The sequence below is a fragment of the Corvus moneduloides genome, chromosome 1 (genome assembly GCF_009650955.1).
Source record: "Corvus moneduloides isolate bCorMon1 chromosome 1, bCorMon1.pri, whole genome shotgun sequence".
Taxonomy (NCBI): Eukaryota; Metazoa; Chordata; class Aves; order Passeriformes; family Corvidae; genus Corvus; species Corvus moneduloides.
This window is the reverse complement of record NC_045476.1, coordinates 118,701,149-118,722,330: the sequence shown is the minus strand read 5'-3', so window position 1 is coordinate 118,722,330 and position 21,182 is coordinate 118,701,149. Positions and strand designations below refer to the sequence as shown.

General features: G+C 40.6%; 1 protein-coding gene across 2 annotated transcripts in view; it reads left to right on the top strand.

Annotated features, from left to right (window-relative positions):
* Positions 1–2,417: 2,417 nt before the first annotated feature.
* The window catches only part of LOC116451187 (ras-related protein Rab-10-like), a 33,299-nt gene continuing 14,534 nt past the window's right edge, over positions 2,418–21,182 (top strand). The window contains exons 1-4 of one of the 2 annotated variants that reach the window (XM_032124365.1): positions 2,418–2,592; positions 8,619–8,679; positions 11,873–12,011; positions 20,184–20,273. In XM_032124365.1, the coding sequence (XP_031980256.1) occupies positions 2,433–2,592; positions 8,619–8,679; positions 11,873–12,011; positions 20,184–20,273 (450 nt within the window). In that variant the 5' untranslated portion in view covers positions 2,418–2,432. The remainder of the gene's footprint in view (positions 2,593–8,618; positions 8,680–11,872; positions 12,012–20,183; positions 20,274–21,182) is intronic. The other variant, XM_032124374.1, reaches the window with a different exon arrangement.

The following is a 21,182-nucleotide window of genomic DNA, read 5'->3' as shown; positions in this document are numbered from 1 at the left end:
AACTTTTAAATGGTTTTAGTCGGTGGTAAGAGATGGAAAGAGTGTCCCCTTGTGGATAGGAATATGAGGAAAAGTGATACTGTAACTCACTGAGAGCAGCAGTAACCCCGGGTATTTGGAGTCTCATTAGGAATTTGGCTAGAATCCTACCTTGCCCATGGCTCATAAATCAACACTCGAATGTACAAAATGCTATGGAGAGCCTTTTTATTTAAATTGGTTGGCCTGACAGACAGCAGAGGGTAAAGACTGAGCTAATGCAGCATCCTTCTTAACACCACCAGTCCAAGCTAACACGTAAATCTAACTGCTGCAGGCAGCTGCAGCACTGCTTGCATTTGAAGAAACCTATTTTGAGAAGGACAGCCTCAGAGCAGACAATGGGAGAAGGCTCCACAGCAAAGACAAAGCCTTATGGTGTATCTATTAAGCAGCGTGCTACCCACATGCATGCATCTGTCCAACCCATGCTACAGCACCCATCCACAGGACACAGCACCATTGTCCTCGCTCCAGCAGCCGCCCTGACAGAGGAACCGGCGCAGGACTGATGCACATCTGGCTGGAGACACTCGTCTGTGCCTGCAGATGTTACAATATCTGTGTTAGACATGCCCATATGCACCATCGCTTCTGACCCATGAGAACTACCAGAAGATGCCAGCATCCCCTTCTTCCCTCGGATCTGGGAAAACCAATGGTAACTTCAAATTTCTGCATGGGAAAGCAGAACTTCATGGGGCTGCTGAGATAGCAGGGGATCTTTCTTGTAGGAAGCGTTCTGGTTTATGAAATCCAGTCCTTCCCTATTGCAGGCAGTTACAGGCCCCCTAAGAAGTTCTTCTTGTTTTGCCTTTATTTAGAATTTTCTCCCAATTACCTCAATTGCAAGAGTTTTCTGAAATATCATTAGAACCCCCACAAATTTTGGCTTAGCCATATTCATGGTCGATGCGTATCTATTCACGATATTATTATTTATTTTACACAGCTTTTTTTGCCTTCTTACAGTTGAATACCTGGCAAAGAGTAACCATATTCCCTCCTAGCCTTTATTTTGTCAAACTAAGCAAGCCACATGCCTGCTGCTTTATTGTACAGGCCAGGCTGACAAAACGCCTTCATACTGTGATGTGTCACCTGAAAGTATCCTGTGGGCTAAACTTTTTCCACCAACAGTTGCTCAAGAATGTATTCAGACTCATCAATACACAACCTTACTCTGTCCCTAATGGAAACACTTTAACTGATGCCTTCTTTTCTAGTGCTGGGTTTTGTACACAGTCACATCTCAGAGGTCACTCCTAAAAAGCCCACCTAACTCAGTAGTTGATTTCATCTGTTGTTTCCTACTCATTATTTCTCAGCTTGCAGCAGAAATTCTCATTTTTCCAGCAATGAAGGAAATTGCATTGAGTGAGAAACAAGTTTCTGACATCTTTTGGAGATTTTCAATCACAAAGTGCTAAAGGTTACCAAGTCCAATACTGGCAAGCTGAGATGCAGGTTGGTGTGAGGGGTGAAGGGGACATAAGCCTGAAATAATACTTGGCCTTTGGTAAGAGGACATTTGCGGAGTCACCATCCCTAGAAGTGTTTATGAAGATCTGGATCTGGTGCTGGTGACACGGTTTAGTGATTTAGGGGTTACACTGGCAGTGCTGGGTTGACGGTAGGACTGGATGATCCCAAAGGCCTCTTCCAACCTTGATGATCCTGATTCTGTAATCCTGATTCATGCTAGGTGGAGCTCACAGAGTCAAAAATTGTCCTCCACAAAAAGCAAGCATGTCACATCTACATCTCATACATAGACTGATCAGGTTGTTGCTTGGAGGGTTGAAGGTGACAATGTCAAATCCTGTGGGAAGTCATTGCAGGCCTAGATAGACACAAGTATTTGCAAACGTACATTAGCACTTTTCATTCAAATATATCCTGTTCCTAAATTTATGACACTGGATGAGTTCCATGTGCACACTGGCAAATGGCTATGGGCCTTATAATTTGGACAATGTGGGTAAAACCACCCAGACATATATTAAGCCTAAACTGCAGATATTTTGTTGTTGTTGCTTAGGGGGGCTTTTGTGTGTGTGTGTGTTACAGGTCACTTTGACTGTCAGATAACAACAAATTAAAAGAGGAAATTCTTAAAACCTGTTTCCTCTGCCTCTGACTTAACGCTAGGAAGCAATGTGAAACCAGACTGTTTATTTCTGTACTTCACGGGGGGAGCGTCATGGGGGTTGTAAAAGTTCCCCGCTTTCTCCCCGGTGATGAAACTTCTTGAAAAAAACACGTGTATCTTTGCATAATTTCATAACGCCGGCTCCGGGCACTGGCTGGCGCGGCGCTGAGGAAGCTCCGGGCCCGCTCCCGCCCCGCCCCGGCGCGGCTCGGCCCGGCCCGGCCGCCACTCGGCGCCCGCCATGGCGGGGCTGGGAGCGGGGCCGGGCGGCGCGGCGGAGCCGCGGCCGCTGCTGGTGAAAATCGTGATGGCTGGAGAGTCCTGCGTGGGAAAGACCTCCATCGTGCGCAGGTACACGGAGCCCGCCGGCTCTCCCGCCACCTCCTACATGGCCACGATCGGTGAGTGCCCGCCGGCTCCGTGCGCCTCCGCCCGCCTGGCTGCCGCCCCTCTCCCTCCGCTCCCCGGTGCCCGCGGCTCACACACGCTCAGCTCAGCGCAGGGAGGTCTGACACCGCCCAGCCCGGCAGTGCCGCGCTGACAGCGCCGGTCTGGCCATGTCAGACCTCCCTGCGCTGAGCTGAGCGTGTGTGCAGCCGCGTCCAGCAGTTTAAACCTCTGCCGGAGTGTCAGGACACATGTCACACTGGCTCCGGAGCCTCTGCAAAGTGCTGGCTTGTTACACTGTCCTTGCTGTTCGTCTGGGCATTGGGAACCTACTCCTGTTGTAAGCTTGTGAAGACTTGTTTCTCACTGTTTCTTATTGCCTACTGAAGCCCTGCTGCCATACATCACTGCAGGTGCAGATAAAACAATACAGAATCCCAGATCAGCTAGGTTGGAAATGACCTCTGAGACCATCGAGTCCAGCCTGTGACCAAACACGGCCATGTCGAACAGACCATGCACTAAGTGCCGTGTCCAGTCTTAAACGCCTCCAGGGTGACTCCACCGCCTCCTTGGGCAGCCCATGCCAATGTCTAATAACCCTTTCTGGGAAGAAATTCTTTGTAATGTCCAGCCTAAACCTTCTCATTCTTCTTGTCCTGTCACTTGTGTGTGTCACTTGGGAGAAGAGGCCGATCCCCACCTGGCTACAGCCTCCTTTCAGGTACCAACCTCAAGGAGTTGTCAGATGTCAGTAAAATGCCCAGTTCATCAATATTTCAGGCTAGAAAGGGCTTAAACTTTATCATTTTAATGGTATAAAGGTATCTTCTACTGTAGTTAGCGGTGTGCATGACAATTAAAGCAGAGCTGTTGCTATGATGGAAATAATTAACCCTGCCAGACCGTGCAGTTCTGCGCTGGCAGCACACGCTGCAGATGTGGGGTGGTGGGGAACTCCCCACTGCCTTGGCGCTGCAGGAGCGCAGTGCCACGGGGAGTGGCAGGGTGACTGTCCACATGCTGAAAACCTTGTCTCTGGCATGAAAATATGTTATGTGAGTGCGGTGCTTTTGGAGATTTTGCTGTGGAGATTTTTACAAATTTTCATTCGGAAATTTAAATTTTTTCGAGTTTGTGAATATTTTAGAGTTTTAGAATATTTTATTTTATTTTATTTTATTTTAAAGAGAAAACTAAACTATGTCAGGAAATTGTGTATTCCTGCATTTGGAATATGCATGGTCCTTTTACACATCTTTCAGTGTGGGAGGAGTTGGCATAACAGAATTAAATACCAGACAGTAGCTGTGGCAGTAGTTGGTCCAGGGAATACTTAATGTACTTGAGATGACTTGACCTGTCCACATAAGAATGGCTGAACTTTAACGACTTTTTTTTTCTTGCCCTTTCTTGCAAAGCAGTTTCTGAAACCAGCACAGACGAAGAGGGAAGAGCACAACTAACAGTAAAGTCAGGAAATTGATCCTAATAATAGGCAACTTGTTGCCAGGCTTAGCAAGAAAGCCCAAAGAATGGCTATAAAAATAAACAACAGCTTTGTTGATGTGCTTTACATTGAGATTCCTGACCATGAAGTTATTATTTTGAGACATAATTTATTTTACTCCTGATTCAGACCACTGCAGACTCAAAAAACTTTTATATGGTGATGATATTAAGAATATATTTCCCAAGTTGTGACTTGAACTATTTCAAGGAATAGTGAAGATAATAAGAGTTTTTATGGCAGTTTATGGACTAAGATTAATCCGTTTATTTTTATTGGTGACACCTATTATTGAGATATTTAAAAACTTTTTAAAAAAATATTTATCTGAAATGTAAAGAAATAATCCAAACATGGTATTTGTTACCTGAATGTGTTTTTAAAGTTATTTCTGAAATACTGTGTTCCATTTAATTCCATTTTACCACGTGTATTAGACTTTGAAAACAGGTGGGATTATGAGTGGTGTCTTCCGAAAGAGTAATGTTGGAAGTGGAAGATTCCTTCTTCATGGAGATAGCTGCAATGGAGAGGGTGCTCTGGAGGCTGTGGCTCCTAGTGGTGTAAAGAAAGGAGACACAATATAGTGTTCTGTGTTTGTGATGTCTTCTCCCTCATTAAGATAACTGACACGATCAGAACAAGTAACTGTTTTTATCTGGATGTCTGTTTCATACAAGCTCAGTCAAATGAAACCTTCCTGTTGTACAGCCTATTAAATGCTCATGTGCTGTTAGGTTATTTTTCACCTTGCCTGTCCAGTTGAAATGGTGATTTGAGTGGAGGGAAGATTATCCTGGTGGTGCAGTCTTGCAACTTCCTGAGTTCCCTGACTCAGGGAAATCATGTGCCATCACCTTGCTTGATGGCAAAGGGTCATGGGCACAGAAGTTAAAAGGTTGTTGAAAGTCTCATTGCTATGTCATCATGAATCACAGACTTTTGTTACTACGAAATATCCTAGTGTTATTGCAGGGGAAAAAAACTGAACAAGCATTTTGTAGTAGGCTCCAGGAGTAGTGATCTTTTCTAAAATTACGTATTTTGTGAGAAAATGCAGAAAATACATCCACACTAAATTTTCATTGAAAGCTTTTAATGCAGCAGTTAAATACTCAAGGCTAAGTGCCCTTCCTCCTTTTGGATAAGTTATAAGCAGTTACAGTTTTCTAATTAAACTTATACACATCATAAGGTGGATGCATTGTATTATGAATATACTGTAAAGAATAAATGTTTTTGTTTAAACAATGACATTGCATATAAGGTCATAGAGAAGGTTTATGAACAAAAAAACCTCCTTGTATACCAGTGAACAGAATTGTGATCTCACAGGCTGTGAGGTTATTTTGCTGTATTATGGTGGCTGTGGTCCCGTAGCACATGTGTTTTCTGTGAGAAACATTTCTAAAGAGCTGTGAGTCCTCCCAAATCTGTCATAGTTGAAAGTGGTACAACTTCAACATTAGGATTAAAAAGCCTGTGTAGATTCCCTGAGATTTACTTTAGAAGGGAATGAAGTAATCAACAAAAATTAACCATATTGAAGGTAAGTGTGCCCTGTGTTAACAACACCAGTAGCAACCCACCTCTTAACTAATTCTTTTAAATAAAACTGGGTTTTCATGTCACTCTTACTTTCCTAATAAACATCCCTAGCAAACCAGGAATGATCAGTACTTGTGACTGCTCAGATACCGCTCTGCTTCAGACATTTCTTGACATGTTCAGAAAAGAATCTGTTGATTCAATGATGAAAGTAATGCACCAACAACTAGAAGGGGTTGTGTATGGGTAGGAGTAACAGTGGAAACTCAACCCACAACATCTCACTGGGCTCTTGCCCAGTTTGGCACAGGAGCTGATAGGAACTGCTTCCCTGTTTCTGGAGTTGAAGATGCTGTATGACGGGCAGTGGGCTGGGTAGAACCTGCACGGGGCATTCACCACCCTCTGTCCATGCTTTCACACTTGCATCCTGCTAAGCTACTCAAACTTGCATTTGCTCCTGATAGACATATGCTTTTGAGCATTTTCTATCAGGAACCCACCAGCTCTGGGTGAAAAGTGTGCTGTAATTTTCCAGGCCAGCTGCAAAAGGCCTCTTTGAAGAGGACTTCTGCAGAGGGCCAAAGGGAGGGAAGAGAGGGCCATTTCAAAGCTGAATTACCCCGTGGCTGAGTATTTTTATGCTTTTTAGACCTAACTGTCTTTAAGGTGCCTCAGCCCTAATATGGGCATTATTTATTCTTTGTAATATAAAGAAAAGAAATTAATTTCATGGCTGTAAAAGTCAGAAATAACAACCAGAATTGGAACTTGCACTCAGCATCCCCCTTCTTGGTTTTATTTGACAGCTTAAAAGAAGCAAGTACATGCTTTTGCATTCCAATAACATTTATCTCAAGAGCTGTAATCAATGCTTGCTTTGTTATGTTGATCATGTTGTATACCAGGTAGGACTAAAAGTATCTGAAATCTGTGAGCTGTCTTTGGCATTGTGTATCTCATTTTTCTTTTCTGTCTTTCCAATTTGCTAAGTTTGCTGGAAATTTCATATAAAGACATGAACAATTCATGCATGCAAAACATACTGACTTCTTTTTTTCACTAACATTCATTGACCTTTTAGGTCAATAAATTTTGAAGTTGACTTAAGAAGTCAATATGCCTGATTTTAATTTAGATTAAGTTTTAGTCTGATTCAGCACTCTGCTTCCCTTTTTACAAATAATTTTTTTTAAAAAGAGCTTATAGCAATTTATTATTAAAAGGTATGTCAACTAAGAACTTTTTCCTGTAGTTCTGGGAATCCCTGTCTGGAACATAATTTTTTCGCTGTGTTCCTAATGCACCATATGGAAGTGACGTTCCAGCCTCCCGGTGTATACTCTGTCCTTCTCAACTGCTCCAACATCAATTGTAGAAAATGATACAGATAATTAAACAAAACTATGTGAATTTCAGGAACAAATGTTTTCCATTGCATTGGAATTTCACCTTACATGAGCAAATTTTACTTAAATTACATTTCCTTCTGACATTATTAATTCCATCAAGGAAGCTTTGTGTAATATTAATTACAGATACCAATTATATTATTTCATCTTTCCTTTTCATTGAAGCTTCAATGAAAATTCATCAAGTGAAGGACATGGTTATCATAATAATTTTTAAAATCCACCTCAACTCCCTTACCACATACACACAAAAAATGTTAATAGCATTGAAAGTGCATGTGAGTGCATGCATATGAGAGTGTACTTGTTAAAATTTGGTGCACAATACATCTGTGAGTACAAAGGAAGGGAGCATTTCCTCTGTTGCATTTTTGGTTTGCTGCCATGGGTGCTTTCCTTTGATAAAGTAATTTGGCACGTTCTTACAGAAATCCAAACAGTGGTATTAACTTAAATTTTTTGTGATTTTTCAATCTGTCTGGTTATTTCAAATGACACTACTAGGGAAAAGACACTGTCATTTTAAGTAGCTGTAGTTTGCTCTTATGGAATTTTGACCAAATAGTATCATCAGCTGTCACATTACTTTAACTTCACTTACTATAATTGACAGGAAGAGCCTAATTGTTTTTCAGTGGGGGGAAAAAAGCAATCAGAGAAATTATCAAACGGTATTTCAAACTTCAGCAATGAAGCAATAGGGGAAACTGGTTTACTATGTGAAAATATGTCACTCCTAAGATAGCAGCTGATAGCTGGCAGATTATAATTTTAAAACTGGAATTTCAACAGCTCATAAATCTAGGTATCATACAGCACATTTGAAGTACTAATTTGATGATTTCATAAAGGAAAACACTATAAATCATTAAAAAAATCTTTGAGGAAAGATCTGTATGTAGGATATGTAGAGACAACATTGTGCACTGATTTTAAGTGTTAATACTTGCTTTTAGCATTGGCTTTCTGGATCTGATTTAGGCTGTAGAGCCAGCCCTCTTCATTTTGAATTAAATCCCACGTATGTTGATCTTTGCATTTAATGAGTACAGCCAATTCCTACTTGGGCTCATGTAACCCTGAATATTTTCTTTAGGGATTTGGAAATAAGGACAGAAAAATTGTATTGCACATGTGACAGCTTTGTAAGCATTTGTACTTTCCCAATAATATCTGCCATGGTCTTGAAAATCCCCACTATATTTGCACAATGTACTATTGTGCACATGCCATGAAACTGCTGTCACATCTCTTGCTGATCCATGGTAATGCTTACTTGTAGGTTCAAGTATCTGCACCTTTGCTTCGACCTGCCCCTTCTTTGCTTGGTACTGGCATTGCTTTGTATTGTATTTGTGCAATGTATTGGCGCATAGTTGCTTTCAGCACTGAGTAATTTCCTTTTGCATCTTCCATTTTGAATGTATATGGTTGGCTAGTTATTCTTTCTATGGTATTGTTCCTTTTCACTTTCTGTTTGAAATTGCATGATACTAGAGCTGAGAGACAATCTTCAAAGGGAATCCATGTTATTATGAGAAATGTTACAGGTTTTCCTTTTTTCTTCTAGGCATTGATTTTAAAGTAAAGCCAGTAATGTTTAATGATACAAGAGTGAAGCTTCAAATATGGTAAGTTTTAATTAGTATCACAAAGAAAGCCAACTAAATTGCATTATGACATGAAAAATCTCATCTACTTTTAATTGTGTGTCTTCATAATGTGCAGGTGCTCCTACTAGGTCATTTTAAAATTTGAATTTAGCCTAGGAGAGTACATTTTTTTCAGTAACTAATGTAAGTTAAAAAGAGGATTCTCACTGGGTTGCTTTAACAATAAAACTTGCAGCATACAAACAAATGCAGATCTATGATCCATATGAAGTATATTTAATTATATAGGAACATGGAGGAAAGTGACAAAGCAAGAAGATGTTACATTTCATTACCCATCAAATGTATGTTCAAAAGGGTGACCAGGAGAAATGACTTTTGGTAAGATGAATCTTTGGGAATGTACACTATTTTTTGGTTTGGTTTAGTTTTTCTAAAGGGTATGTAGGGCTTCTGACATCTGGCTCTCCAGACATCTAATACAGAAGATTATCTCTATTTACCACTATTTCACTTCTCAAGGAGTAAATCTGTACATGAATTATCTGACCGGTGTTGGATCTGCAGTTATTCCATCTCAGGCTTTAACACAAAAGTATTACAGGGTTGTTTACAGCTTTCTTAAGGCGTAATTCATAGAATCATAGAATGTGCTGAGTTGGAAGGACCCATCAGGATCATTGAGTCTGACTTCTGGCCTTGCACAGGACACCAAGAATGACACCATGTACCTGAGAACATTATCCAAACGCTTCTTGAACTCTGTCAGGCTTGGTGCTGTGACCACTTCCCTGGGGAGCCTGTTCCAGTGCCCAAACACCCTCTGGGTGAAGAACCTTTTCCTAATATCCAACCTACCTGCCCCCAACTCAGCTTCAGGCCATGTCCTCAAGTCCTATCACTGTTCTTGAGAGTGAAGAGATTAGTGTCTGTCCCTCTGATTCCCCTTCTGAGGAAGTTGTAGACTGCAAAAAGGTCTCCCTTCAGTCTCCTCTTCTCCAGGCTGAACAAACCAAGTGACCTCAGCCACTCCTTGTATGGCTTCCCCTGTTCTCATGGGCCTCCTTTGGAGGATCTCTAAGAGCTTAATGTCTTATTTATACTGTGGCATCCAGACCTGCCCCCAGCACTCGAGGTGAGGCTGCCCCAGTGCAGAGCAGAGCAGGACGATCCCCTCCCTTGTCCAGCTGGCCATGCTGTGCCTGATGCCCCCCAGGACAGGGCCGGCCCTCCTGGCTGCCAGGGCACTGCTGACTCATGTTCAACTTGCCAGTGGCCAGGACCCCCAGGTCCCTTTCTGCAGCCCTGCTTTCCAACATCTCATTCCCCAGTCTGTACACACAACCAGGACTGCCCTGTCCCAGGTGCAGAGTCCAGCACTTGCCCTTGTTAAACTTCACGCAGTTGGTGACAGCCCAGTCCTCTGATTTGTGGAACGCTCTCTGCAGGGCCTCTCTGCTCTGGAGGGAGTCAGCAGCTCCTCCCAATTTAGTATCTTTGGCAAACTTACTTATTATCACTTCAAGTCCTGCATCCAGGTGGATAATGAAGATGTTGAAGAGAGCTGGGCTGAGGATGGAGCTCTGTAGAACCCCATTAGTGACTGGATGCCAGCCTGATGTCACCCCATTCACTGCTGATGTAACCCTTTGTGCCTGACCTGTGAGCCAGTTGCTCACCCATCACTCACCATGGTTATCCAGCTGTGTGCTGGACATTTGATCTGGAAGGTACTGTGAGAGACAATATCAAAAGCTTTGCTGAAGTTCAACGAGATCATATCTATTGGCTTTCCTAGATCAACTAGATGGATTACCATGTTACAGAAGGAAATCATGTTCAACAAGTAGGACTTTGCCCTCATGAAGTTGTGCCGGCTGTGACCGATGAGTGTGTTGTCCTCCAGGTGTTTTTCACTATCTCCCAGAATAATATTTTTCATTATTTTACTGGGCACTGACGTGAGACTGATAGGCCTGTAGTTTGCAGGGTCTTGCCCTTCCTGAAAGCTGTGACAACTTTACCCAGCTTCCACTCAGCTGGGACCTCCCAGGACTCCCAAGACTACTCAAAAGCAGAGCAAAGCTTTGCAATGACATCAGCCACCTTTTTGAGAATCCTCAGATCAATCCCATTAGTCCTCATAGATTTGTAGGAATCCAGCTGGAGAAGCAGATCCCACACAATTTCAGGGTCAACTGGGAGTTGATCATTCTCACAGCCATGATCCTCCAGCTCAGGGCACTGGGAACCCCTTGGTCTGTCATCCATGTTGAAGACAGAGGCAAAGAATTTGTTAAACACCTCTGCCTTGTCCGTGTCCCTGTTGGTGAGGTGACCATCCTCATCCTGTAACGGGCTGATGTTATTTCTACACTGCCTTTTGCCATTCGTATATTGGAAAAAACTTTTTACTGTCTCCCAGGTTTCTGGCAACTTCAACTCCAGTGTAGCTTTGGCCAGACAAATTTTCTCCCTACAGTGGCAAACAGCATCTCTGTATTCTTCCCATGTCATCTGACTTTGCTTCCACTGGGCATGCACCTTCCTTATTTATCTTATTTCCCATCAGGTTTCACTTACACAAATGATGTCAAGTCTCTGGGACTAGGCCAAAGCTTGGAGCTTATCTCATTTGTTCTTCTTGCTTGGTGTGTTAGTGTAGAAACGTTTCAGGTGTGGTACTTTGTAGCCAACGTCTCCTGAAGCAGATCGAGGGATCCCATTTGTGTTTGTTTCCTAAAGTTTTGGCATTGTGTGTAGGAATCTCTGTGTCTGTATTTTATGGCTTTTTCCCAAAACCTGACTTCCACCTAAACCAGGTTGCTGTTTGTGTCACAGTTTACAAAGGGGTTGTCAGAATATGGGGATGTCATCTGACATCTGATTTTTTTAATCACCTGAGTTGTTTATATAAAAAAGGAATGGTGGGCTTGACATTACTCTCTGTTTTCAGCCACTGGCTTAGCTTCCCTAGTAGGGCTCAATTAGTCAGAATAGATTTCCAGTGTATTTCTTTTACTGCTATATCTGGCATCCAGATTTTCTCTCATCCCTATTTTTTTTGTTCCTTTCGTGTTAAGAGTACATAATTTAAAATTTGGACAATACTCCTTAAAGTGAAATAATCTTTCTTGGCGATTCTGCAGTTTGATCATCTCTTTTTTGTTTGCTTGGTTGTGTGTGTGTGATTTGTTACAATTTCTTTCAGGGATACTGCTGGCCAGGAACGATTCCATACACTTAGTACCAGCTATTTCCGTGGTGCACAAGGCTTTGTTCTCGTATATGACATCACAAATCTGAAGAGTTTTCAAAGTATAACAGTCTGGATGAACGACATATATGAGGTAAATATATCTGTCAGTGGTTGATCTCTTAGTGGAGGTAGTTAATGTGTCATTTTAAATGCATGAGATGTGTTCTTGTTCCTGTATGTTTCTAACCAGAATTTCTTGCATTTAACTCAGCACACAGTATGATAGTAGAATTACTGTCATCTGAAACTGGAACATGGTGTATATGTAGACAAGCCCATGGTGATGGAGGAATGTTTTCTGAAGTACTTCTAAAACACAGCTTCCAGTCCAGCTTTGTGCATGCTGAGTTATGGTGCTCTTGTCACTGCTGTGGCTATGCATAGATGAATCTCCATGAGCTCATCCTCGGATTTTAATTAGATTCCATATCAAAATTCCGTATCATAGCCAGTGATTTCCCTTTGCTAATTTCATTACTTCAGTGTAGTTACCTCATCCCAAGATCAAAGGGACTAAATACCATCTTTGTCCTTGCTGGATAGTCCTTGAGAGGATGGTTTCAGGAGGGAGGAAGTGGGATGGGAAGTTGTTTGATTAGCTCAGCTGCTCGGGGTGCTGCAGCCAGAAATACATGCTTTCATGTGACATAGGAAGTGATTCAACAGCACATGGCTGCCAGACGGGGTATGTGTTCCCACTGGAGCTTGTCAGAGCCCTCTGTCGTTCACTCTGACTTCCTAATGTGGTAGAGAACTAACACAGCTAAAGAAGTTGGGTGGTTTTTCTGCTCCATCAGTGAGTTTAAGAGGCCCATAGAAGGTCTGACACTTACTGGAGTTGGAGCAAGGTAAATTGGTAGGAGTAGGAAGGCCAGAAGAAGAATGTGTGGGAACAATGTGAAGGGAGGGAGGAGTGGGCAAGCCCTTAGACATGAGATCATTCAGCTGCGTGTAATCCTATATTCCAAGTCTTTTTGCTGGGTCTCTCTTGATGTCTTCTCAATTAGACAGAGGCAAGGCAGTTTTAGAATGGAATAGTTCAGCTGTAAGGGACCTTCAGTGATAATCTAGTCCAGCTGCCCAACCACTTAAGCGCTGACCAAAAGTTAAATTATGTTATTAAGAGCATTGTCCAGATACCTCTTAATTTGGCTTGGGGAACTGACCATCTCCCTAGGAAGCCTGTTGCAGTGTTTGACCACTCGCTCAGTAAAGAAATGCTTCCCAATGTCCAATCTGAATCTCCGTGGCACAGCTTTGAGCCACTCCCACGTGTCCTGTCTCTCGATACCAGGGAAAAGAGATCAGTACCGTTCTCTCTACTTTCCCTCCTCAGGAGGCTGGGGGAGCAGTGAGATTGCTCCTCAGCAGTAGCACAGCAGCTTGTAGTTAGCATGCTTGTGGAAGTTAGTGTAGGAACACAAGCAAGGTAGTGCTCTTTGTTGATTAAAATCAAGTAAACTTTCAAGCAGGTTTTTTAATACTCTTATGATTTGGTGGGGATATGACATGATGGATAGGAGAGTCCATCTTGGGGAAGGGGGCTTGAAATAAAACCATCGAATGCATTATTTTCTCTCTTCACAGCTTCAGTATACAGCTGAATTAATGAACTACACGTGAGCATATATTCAGTAATAGCTACATGGGATATCTTATATCATTGGTAAAACATTACATTCACATTATCTCATTATTAAAACCATTACTCTGGTGACCTCGTACATCATTACTCTTGACCTTAGAGTTGTCTTAGAAGTCTTAGTGGCAACAGAGCCTAACTGCAGTTAACATGTTACAAAGGAGATTCCATGACACAATATTCTTACTGGCTTGTATGCACACACTTTAAGCTAACACATCTGTTTTATTATTTTGTTAAGCAAAGCATGCGCCCTTCTTCTGTTGGCCACACAAAAGTCACAGCTGGATATGCCACTGGTTGTACAATTTCATGGTTAACAAAGATTTAGCTCAGCAAACAGTATGATAGCAGGTTTACTGTTACCTGAAACTGAAAATGTAAATTATCTGCGTATATCCATTGATATCTATCTATCTATCTATCTATCTATCTATCTAAATTTTGACATAAAATACTGGTCTGTCTTCACACTGGCTCCAAAGGGGTTGTTTTGTCCTGTTGTCTTTAATTAGATCAACAGGGTGATTGATTCAGTGGGCTACAATGCACAACCATAAACACCAAGAAGGTGTCAGGGCTGTAATGGCTAGGGTGGAGGGAAGGATGGGACTAGCTCCTATGGCCACCACACAGGCTAAGATGTGCTTTAGTCAATCAGGAAATAACACCTGCACAAACCTGCTCTCCGTTTGTGATATTTAAAAGCTTTCTTGTAAATGTACTCAAGCTGTTAATACTTAGACTATTAACCCTTGAAGGTACTTTGTTAAAGTTTAAAAAATGGAAAAATACTCAATCTAAAACAATTTCTAGGAATGTAAATTGCAGGATTGATTGTACCAATCTCAAAACTAGCAATTAGTGTTGTAATAGAGCTAGATAGTAATAAAAAATTTAATTTAGTCCTAGTGGGATATCAATTTCTGAAGTGTCTTGGTGAAAATATAGGGGGCCATTCATTGCAAAAGAAATGTTTTTAAGCAATAGCTGTTAAAACACAGGGCATTTCATGAAAATTAATTACTTCCTGGAGGTCGGTGACATTCCTTGCATTTGCTTTGGTCTGTGAACGCAAACCAGTATTTAATTCCCCAAAAATGCCCAGAATAAAAGTGACTGTTGCTACAGCACCATTTAAAATATGCAAGTGTAGAAAAAATAAAGAAGTTTTTAAAAGGGAAGCAGAGAGAATACAGGTTTCACTAAATACCAGACTAATAGGTAATGTAAAGCTTGCACATGAACCAATCAAACAGAAATTTTGAGGCAATTCAGTTATTACATTATGCTCTCATTTTTTGGTTCTTTGCACATAAATATTTTAAACAGAAAGTTTTTTAGAAGTCTGTTCAGTGTGCTAAGCCATTTTTGCAACAGTTGAAAATAACAATCCAAGCAATTTAGCATTCTTAAAAACTCCCATTGATTTTATAAAAACTGGCCAGTCAGTGCAATTACAATCAGATTACCAGTAATGTTCTCGTTATATTTCAGTTATTTTAAGTGTGGAATACAGCAGCTTCATTATTAAAAATTAATTATTGTCCAAGGAAGTTCAAGACACAAATATGCTGCCATATCTGTATTGCTGTAAAATTTGAATTCAGAACTAGAGGAAATTAAGGAACATGACTGTACTTTTCAAAAGCTTGCTAGAAAAATATACTCACTCACAGATTAATATCTGAGGGCATTATTGTCAAGTCCAGTATAGGGATATTGGATTTGTAATGCATTCATTAGGAGCATGATAATTGCAGGAAGATAACTTTAGAACCTGAAACCATTCTTTATTTGTAGGATTGCAGGTTATGTTCAATTTATTAAAGTGTTCCTCTTGTCTGCTGACATGGCTTTTAGCTACTGCATGCACCTGTTCTGAAAGGCTGATGCTGTTTGGCCTTTGAAAATTAAATACAAGCAGCTGTGTAACAAATCCATTTGCAGAAAGCAGCTATTTCCAGGATGTTTTGAACAAGATTCCAACTAACATTCGCAAAAAGTTCCTCACAATAGAGTGTTCAAATGCTCAAATAGGTGCCCAGAGAGGATGACTTCAAGGAGACACCTAAAAGTCCATTCAACAGCGCCTTGAGCAGCCTGACCAGATTTTGAAGTTGGGCCACCTTTGAGCAGGGATTAGACCAGCTGTCTTCCAGAAGTCCTTGCCAACCTAAATCACTCCATTTTTCACACATGGCATCTGGGTCTCCAGAATTTGTTGAGATAGATGGTAGGTCCTTGTTTACTTCCAAATACCTTGGAAGTGAACTATTAAACTGGTTTTAATAGTGCTAGTCTCCTGATGTGGCCATGCAGGTGGTGTTACCAGGTCCTAACAATTCTCTCTGTGCTAGAAGTTTTCTGCCATCTCAGAATTTTCTGCGTGGAGAAGATAATTTTCTTTACTTGTGCAAGTCTTGGTGACAGTAGTGTTGTTGAAGTGTTGTTGAAGTTTACAGTTTAGTGTTGTTGAAGTACATTAACCTTCTATTTGTCCTCCCTGAAGAAGTGACCCCTCAGCCAGGACATGAACTGTATGGATTGTTGAGTTGCTGCCATTTCTACATAATGCTCTTTTTTGATTTGGTTCTTCTGGTGTGTTTGGGAGACTGGACTGTCTTTAAGTGTTTCTGCATCATACTTAAATAAAAGCAGCATAAGAAACTGCTTCACAAATGTAAATTAGTTTGACTTCAAACTCTTCTGAGTTTTTCTTGCTCAGATGGGAAAGGTTGATGTCAAAAGATCAAATTGTCCCAGTTCGTAGATAGGTTTGTCGTTACAGCTCTGATTAGAACTTAAAATTCTTGTTCTTGTCATTTTATTAAATTGGTTTATCTGTAGTCCTAGGTTGGTTTGGGGATGAATAGGTTTGTATCTACTGCCTTCTAAATTTGCTAATAGACAAATAAATTTTATCAGTCATTTATTTCCACTGAAGTCCTGGAAACCAGTCATTTGTAACTGAGGTCATAAGGTGGCACTTAGAAAAATTTGTGGACAGAGTCATGTACAGCAATCCTAATATGAACACTGCCCATGGGATGCTTTCGAAGAGGCTTTGAGGACAATCTGTTCTCAACAAATTGTTCTTCAATATTCCAAAGGGTAAGTTCCTTGTGTCATTGTCCAGTGAGTAAGAAGAAGTAGCTTCCCAGTTTTATGGCCTTCTCCAGCTCTGCTATCATTTTGATGTTTGACCATGTACATCTTCTTCAAATGTGAAAAACTGTATTAATGCTACATTTCTTCCTTAAATACAGACTATTTAAGTATTCCCATAGGGTGTTTCTCAGGTATGCGTTCTCAGTTTGACTGTTCGGACCTACAAACAAACTTTTGTTGCCTTTTCAAACTGTAATTAAGGAGTATCAAAATCGTGCAGCCCTTCACAGCTACACCCTGGAGGTGTGGTGAAGGGACAAGGTGGTGTTCTGGAAAATATATCTCTGGATAGATAGCTTTATACAAGGTCTGGGTGAGCTCATAATCATCATGGTCGGTTTGCTGCAGGGGAGGCTGAGGTCATTCGTGGTAGGTCTGTGCTCACTATTTAAGAAGTGAAGGCATTGTTTCTTCCAATAACCTGTAAGTACAGATATGGTGTAGTTTTCTTATAGAAAAGGTGTCTGCTACTTTTCATACTCACATAAATTCACAGCACTTCTGGAAAATTAAAACTGCAGAAAAAAAAAGACCTAACATTAGAAAAAAACCCACCCAAATCCCCAAAAAATTACATACAAAGGGGATGAGCAAGATATTCTTGCTTTTGCATTTTTGATTTCTGTTAATAGCCTCATAGCCAGGTTGTGTATTTCCCTGGCTGGGTGGACATTAAGCAGTGGGATGAAGGGCACGGGTGGGTGGCCCCTGTCAGTGATGTGCTGCAGAGACTGTGGTACTGTGATGTGAGTGTCCAGTGTTCCGAGTCCAGGATGTGGCACTGCTGAGTTTGAGGCTCTGCTGCTGCTCCCTCCCGTGGCCACTGCTCAGAGCAGCCTGGCTCCTGCTGCTGCCAGATCCAGCTGCCTGGGAACCTGGTGGAAGAAAAACGCTTCTGCCAAAACCTGGTGGCTCCAAGCTGTGCCAAACACTTGAGAAAACTTGGTCAGTCTCAGTAAATCTCTCTGCTCCAATTTTTACAGAGAAATACGGTGATAATGTTTTCCTTTTCAAAATAAAATAGTGTAGGTATTCTCCAGGTTCAGATTATATTTATTTTAAGCTTCAGTAAAATGTGAACTTTGAAATGTTAAAACCCAAAGAAAAACTGAGAGAGTGGTCCAAAAATTGGCTTTTTTGTAGATACCAGAGCAAAACTTCATCTGGAAAGAAAAAATTATTTTTGCTTTGATGGAACTGATGAAATTTTTAATAGTACTTCTCCATAACATGGGGGAAAAATGTTTCCTGAGTCCATGAGCTTACTCAGTGCTGACTTGCATAATAGGATTATAACAACAGTAAAATAACCATCATCTTTTTAGCTATAGATTTTGCATTTGGAAAGCTTATTCCTGAGCTATAAATAACTGAGTATGAAAATACACAGCGAGCTTTTGGAAGCACTGAAAAGCCATATTTTTGGCCAGGTCAAATCAGTGTACCCGTGCAGGTTTGATGCCAGCTGAGCACACGGTCAAAATTCTGCCTGGTTGTATTGACTTAACTTTTTAAGACTTCATGCAAATAAATTTTCAGAAATTAAAATGGACATCATTTTGACTTACAATCTTCATTTTTCTAAATGAAAGAAGCTGCAAGATACCATCTGTAAAAAAGGAGAACTGTAAGTGCTTTGGTGGAGGATCCAGACAAAGTGAGACTACATTAATGCATTATATTGATGTAGAAATAGTAATTATTTGCAGAAATAAATACTTTGTGACTGGTAGTACTGATAAATACTCACTGAAAGGCTTAGTACCTCAAACCTCATTTAAATTTTGTTATTGTTTGAAGCTGTTTAGAAAGAACATTCCTACTGTAAAAATTTGTGCTGTTTATACAGAAATTAAGTTACAGAATGAATTCAGTGGGTTTGTATATGCAGTATGCAAATATTTCCCTCTCAACTTTTAACTTCAGAGTGAAGTTAAATGTCACTCTTAAAACCGTCATCAACCTTCAGTCTTCTTTCAAATTAAAAGTTGATTATATAATGAGATTTAATTGTCTATTTACCCTATTTTGGGACGGATGTATGTGATTTTATGTAGGAGAGCCACTGATCTTAATGAGTGAAGTTTCAGTGCATTCTGAAACAGCCAAAATTTTGGTCTATTAATCCAGGTTAGAGGAATTCATTATTTTAGCCCTGTACTTTGTACTCTTAGGAGGTTTGCTTCATTTTAATACTACATTTTCTTGAACATAAACTGTAGGTATGGAATAAGTCTAAGTGACTCTAAGAGGAGAATGGATTAAAAAAAAGAAATAGTGTTCCTTATGATTAAATTGTGCCTACTGATGAAGTCTTCAAGTTGTTGTAGAAGTAGAAAGAGACTAAAAATAGTGTTCTTTCATCCTTTAACGGATAGAGGTTTTTCTCTGTATGGTTGTGACGGATTTTGTCTTACGGCAAAGTTACAAAAGTTAAGGATTTGACAGAGATCAGAGATTTCATCAAAGTCCCTGTAGAGAGATCTGCAGCCTGAGACCAGGCGTTTTGAGTCATCAGGGAAGCTGTGGGAGCATGTACCTCCAGAATAAAAGCCATGGCATCAGATTACGTTAGCGTCTGTTGTTTGTAGATGAAGACCCTTAAGTGTCCTTCATTTAAGCACCAAAAGGGGTTTTAAATATTCTGATTTTCATCAGGAATGTCAGTTTTCAAATTCCACGTGCTGTTGCAGAGCTATTCCCTTTCCTTGTCATTATTCCAGTCACATATAGTTACAATGACTTATCTTAAAATAACACTGATGTAAAAAACCCAGTGCATTTCACAGTCATCATGCATGTGAGTGGATTAGAGGAATAGAAATGGAGACAAGGTCAAAAAGGTAGATTTTTCTTCCTTTTGGAATCAATGAGGTTTTTAAATTTTACTTCATTAAAAATCTATTGCTTTCTTCCTAGTGTCTTGGAATAATCAGACTTTTATGTTGAGTTTGAACACTTTGAAAGTAATTTTACTGTCTCTGTGCAAATTCAAGCACAGAGAGGTGCTCTTTCAGGTGCAGCAAATTCCTTCCCTTTTACTTGTGAGTGCTGGATGTAGACCAGAGTCATATGCCAATCCATGAATCTATTACTTTAAGGAGGGCAGTGTCTGTGAATTCAGGGTATTTCCAGTCACTTTAAAGCCTCAAGATGGAGCATTCATCAGAAGATGGTGCCCATGCACCATATACTTTATATCTTACGAAAGAGGTCGGAAATTACACGTGGCACTTCTAAGTAGCTTTTTTCTGCTCTCTGCAATCTTGCTGTTTTCCTCCAAATCCCAGTAACTGGTGGAAAATATTTGCACATATGAAGGTCACAACAGAATTTAGCCTTTACTTTCAAGGAAATGGAGTGCTGAAGGTTAGTGTGAGCTGAAGATGAAGGGCTTTTGTTGTTTGCTTTTTTCTTACTTAACACTTATTAATGCTGGTTCTCTTTTAGAAAGCAGGTGATGAAGTGGACGTAATACTGTTGGGCAACAAGTGTGATAAGGAGTCAGAACGGGTAGTTCCAAAACAGAAAGGAGAAAAGGTATCTTTGGTACTTTCTTTGGGTCCTCCTGAGTTTCTTAGTGTGTGACTGTGAGCTGTTAAACTGAAAATGGTAAAAAGCTCCTGAATTCCAAAAGTTCTATTAGGACTTGCTCTAGAAGAGCAGTTGTAGAGTTCTGGAGTGTTGGAAATACATTGAGTAATTCCTAGCTGATCTCTTTAGAATACTGATTTTTCTTTTAAAGGTTAAAATGCACTTTAAAAGTTTTAGGTGCTACAGTAGAAATCTTATACAGAGTCTTCATTTTCCGAGTACTGTTGTAATGTGGAATATTAAAATGTAATACATTCTGCATAATTTTTCTGATACCACCCATCAGTGGTATTTTTGCTATAGTCTGACTATAAAGAACTATTCTGGCAGCCTGTGCAAAGTGATCTGCCTTGTCTGTGGATAGCTTTAAATAACACTGGACAGATACTGAACATCCAGCTCCCCATAACTGCATATCTGATGTGTAGGTGAGACTACAGCAGAGTTTATAGCTGCTGACCATGAGTAGGGGAAGAACTTGCTAAGTGGGGAGTGCTGTTCTAAAGGGAATGGCAAATGTCTCTCACTGAGAGCCAGTGAGGAAATTCAGAAGTCATGCTATGACAGAAGAAATGGTATAATAACTAAATATGCAGGAGAGCATGTCCTATATACCAATAACTTTTGCTACTACAAACTGTATGCATCTGTTCTCTGAAACTTGGAATTAGCCCTCCTGCTATGCTTTCAGGCATGGTGAGTCAGGCAGGATGTCTCATGTTTAAAGAAAAACACAGCTTCTTGCCAATTATATAATCCCAGATTAGGGAGCTTTAAAAAAATAACACCACCTTTTGGACAGCATTACACTCCTGAAAGTTCATAGTTCATAGGCAAGATGTTTTCAGTGTTAAT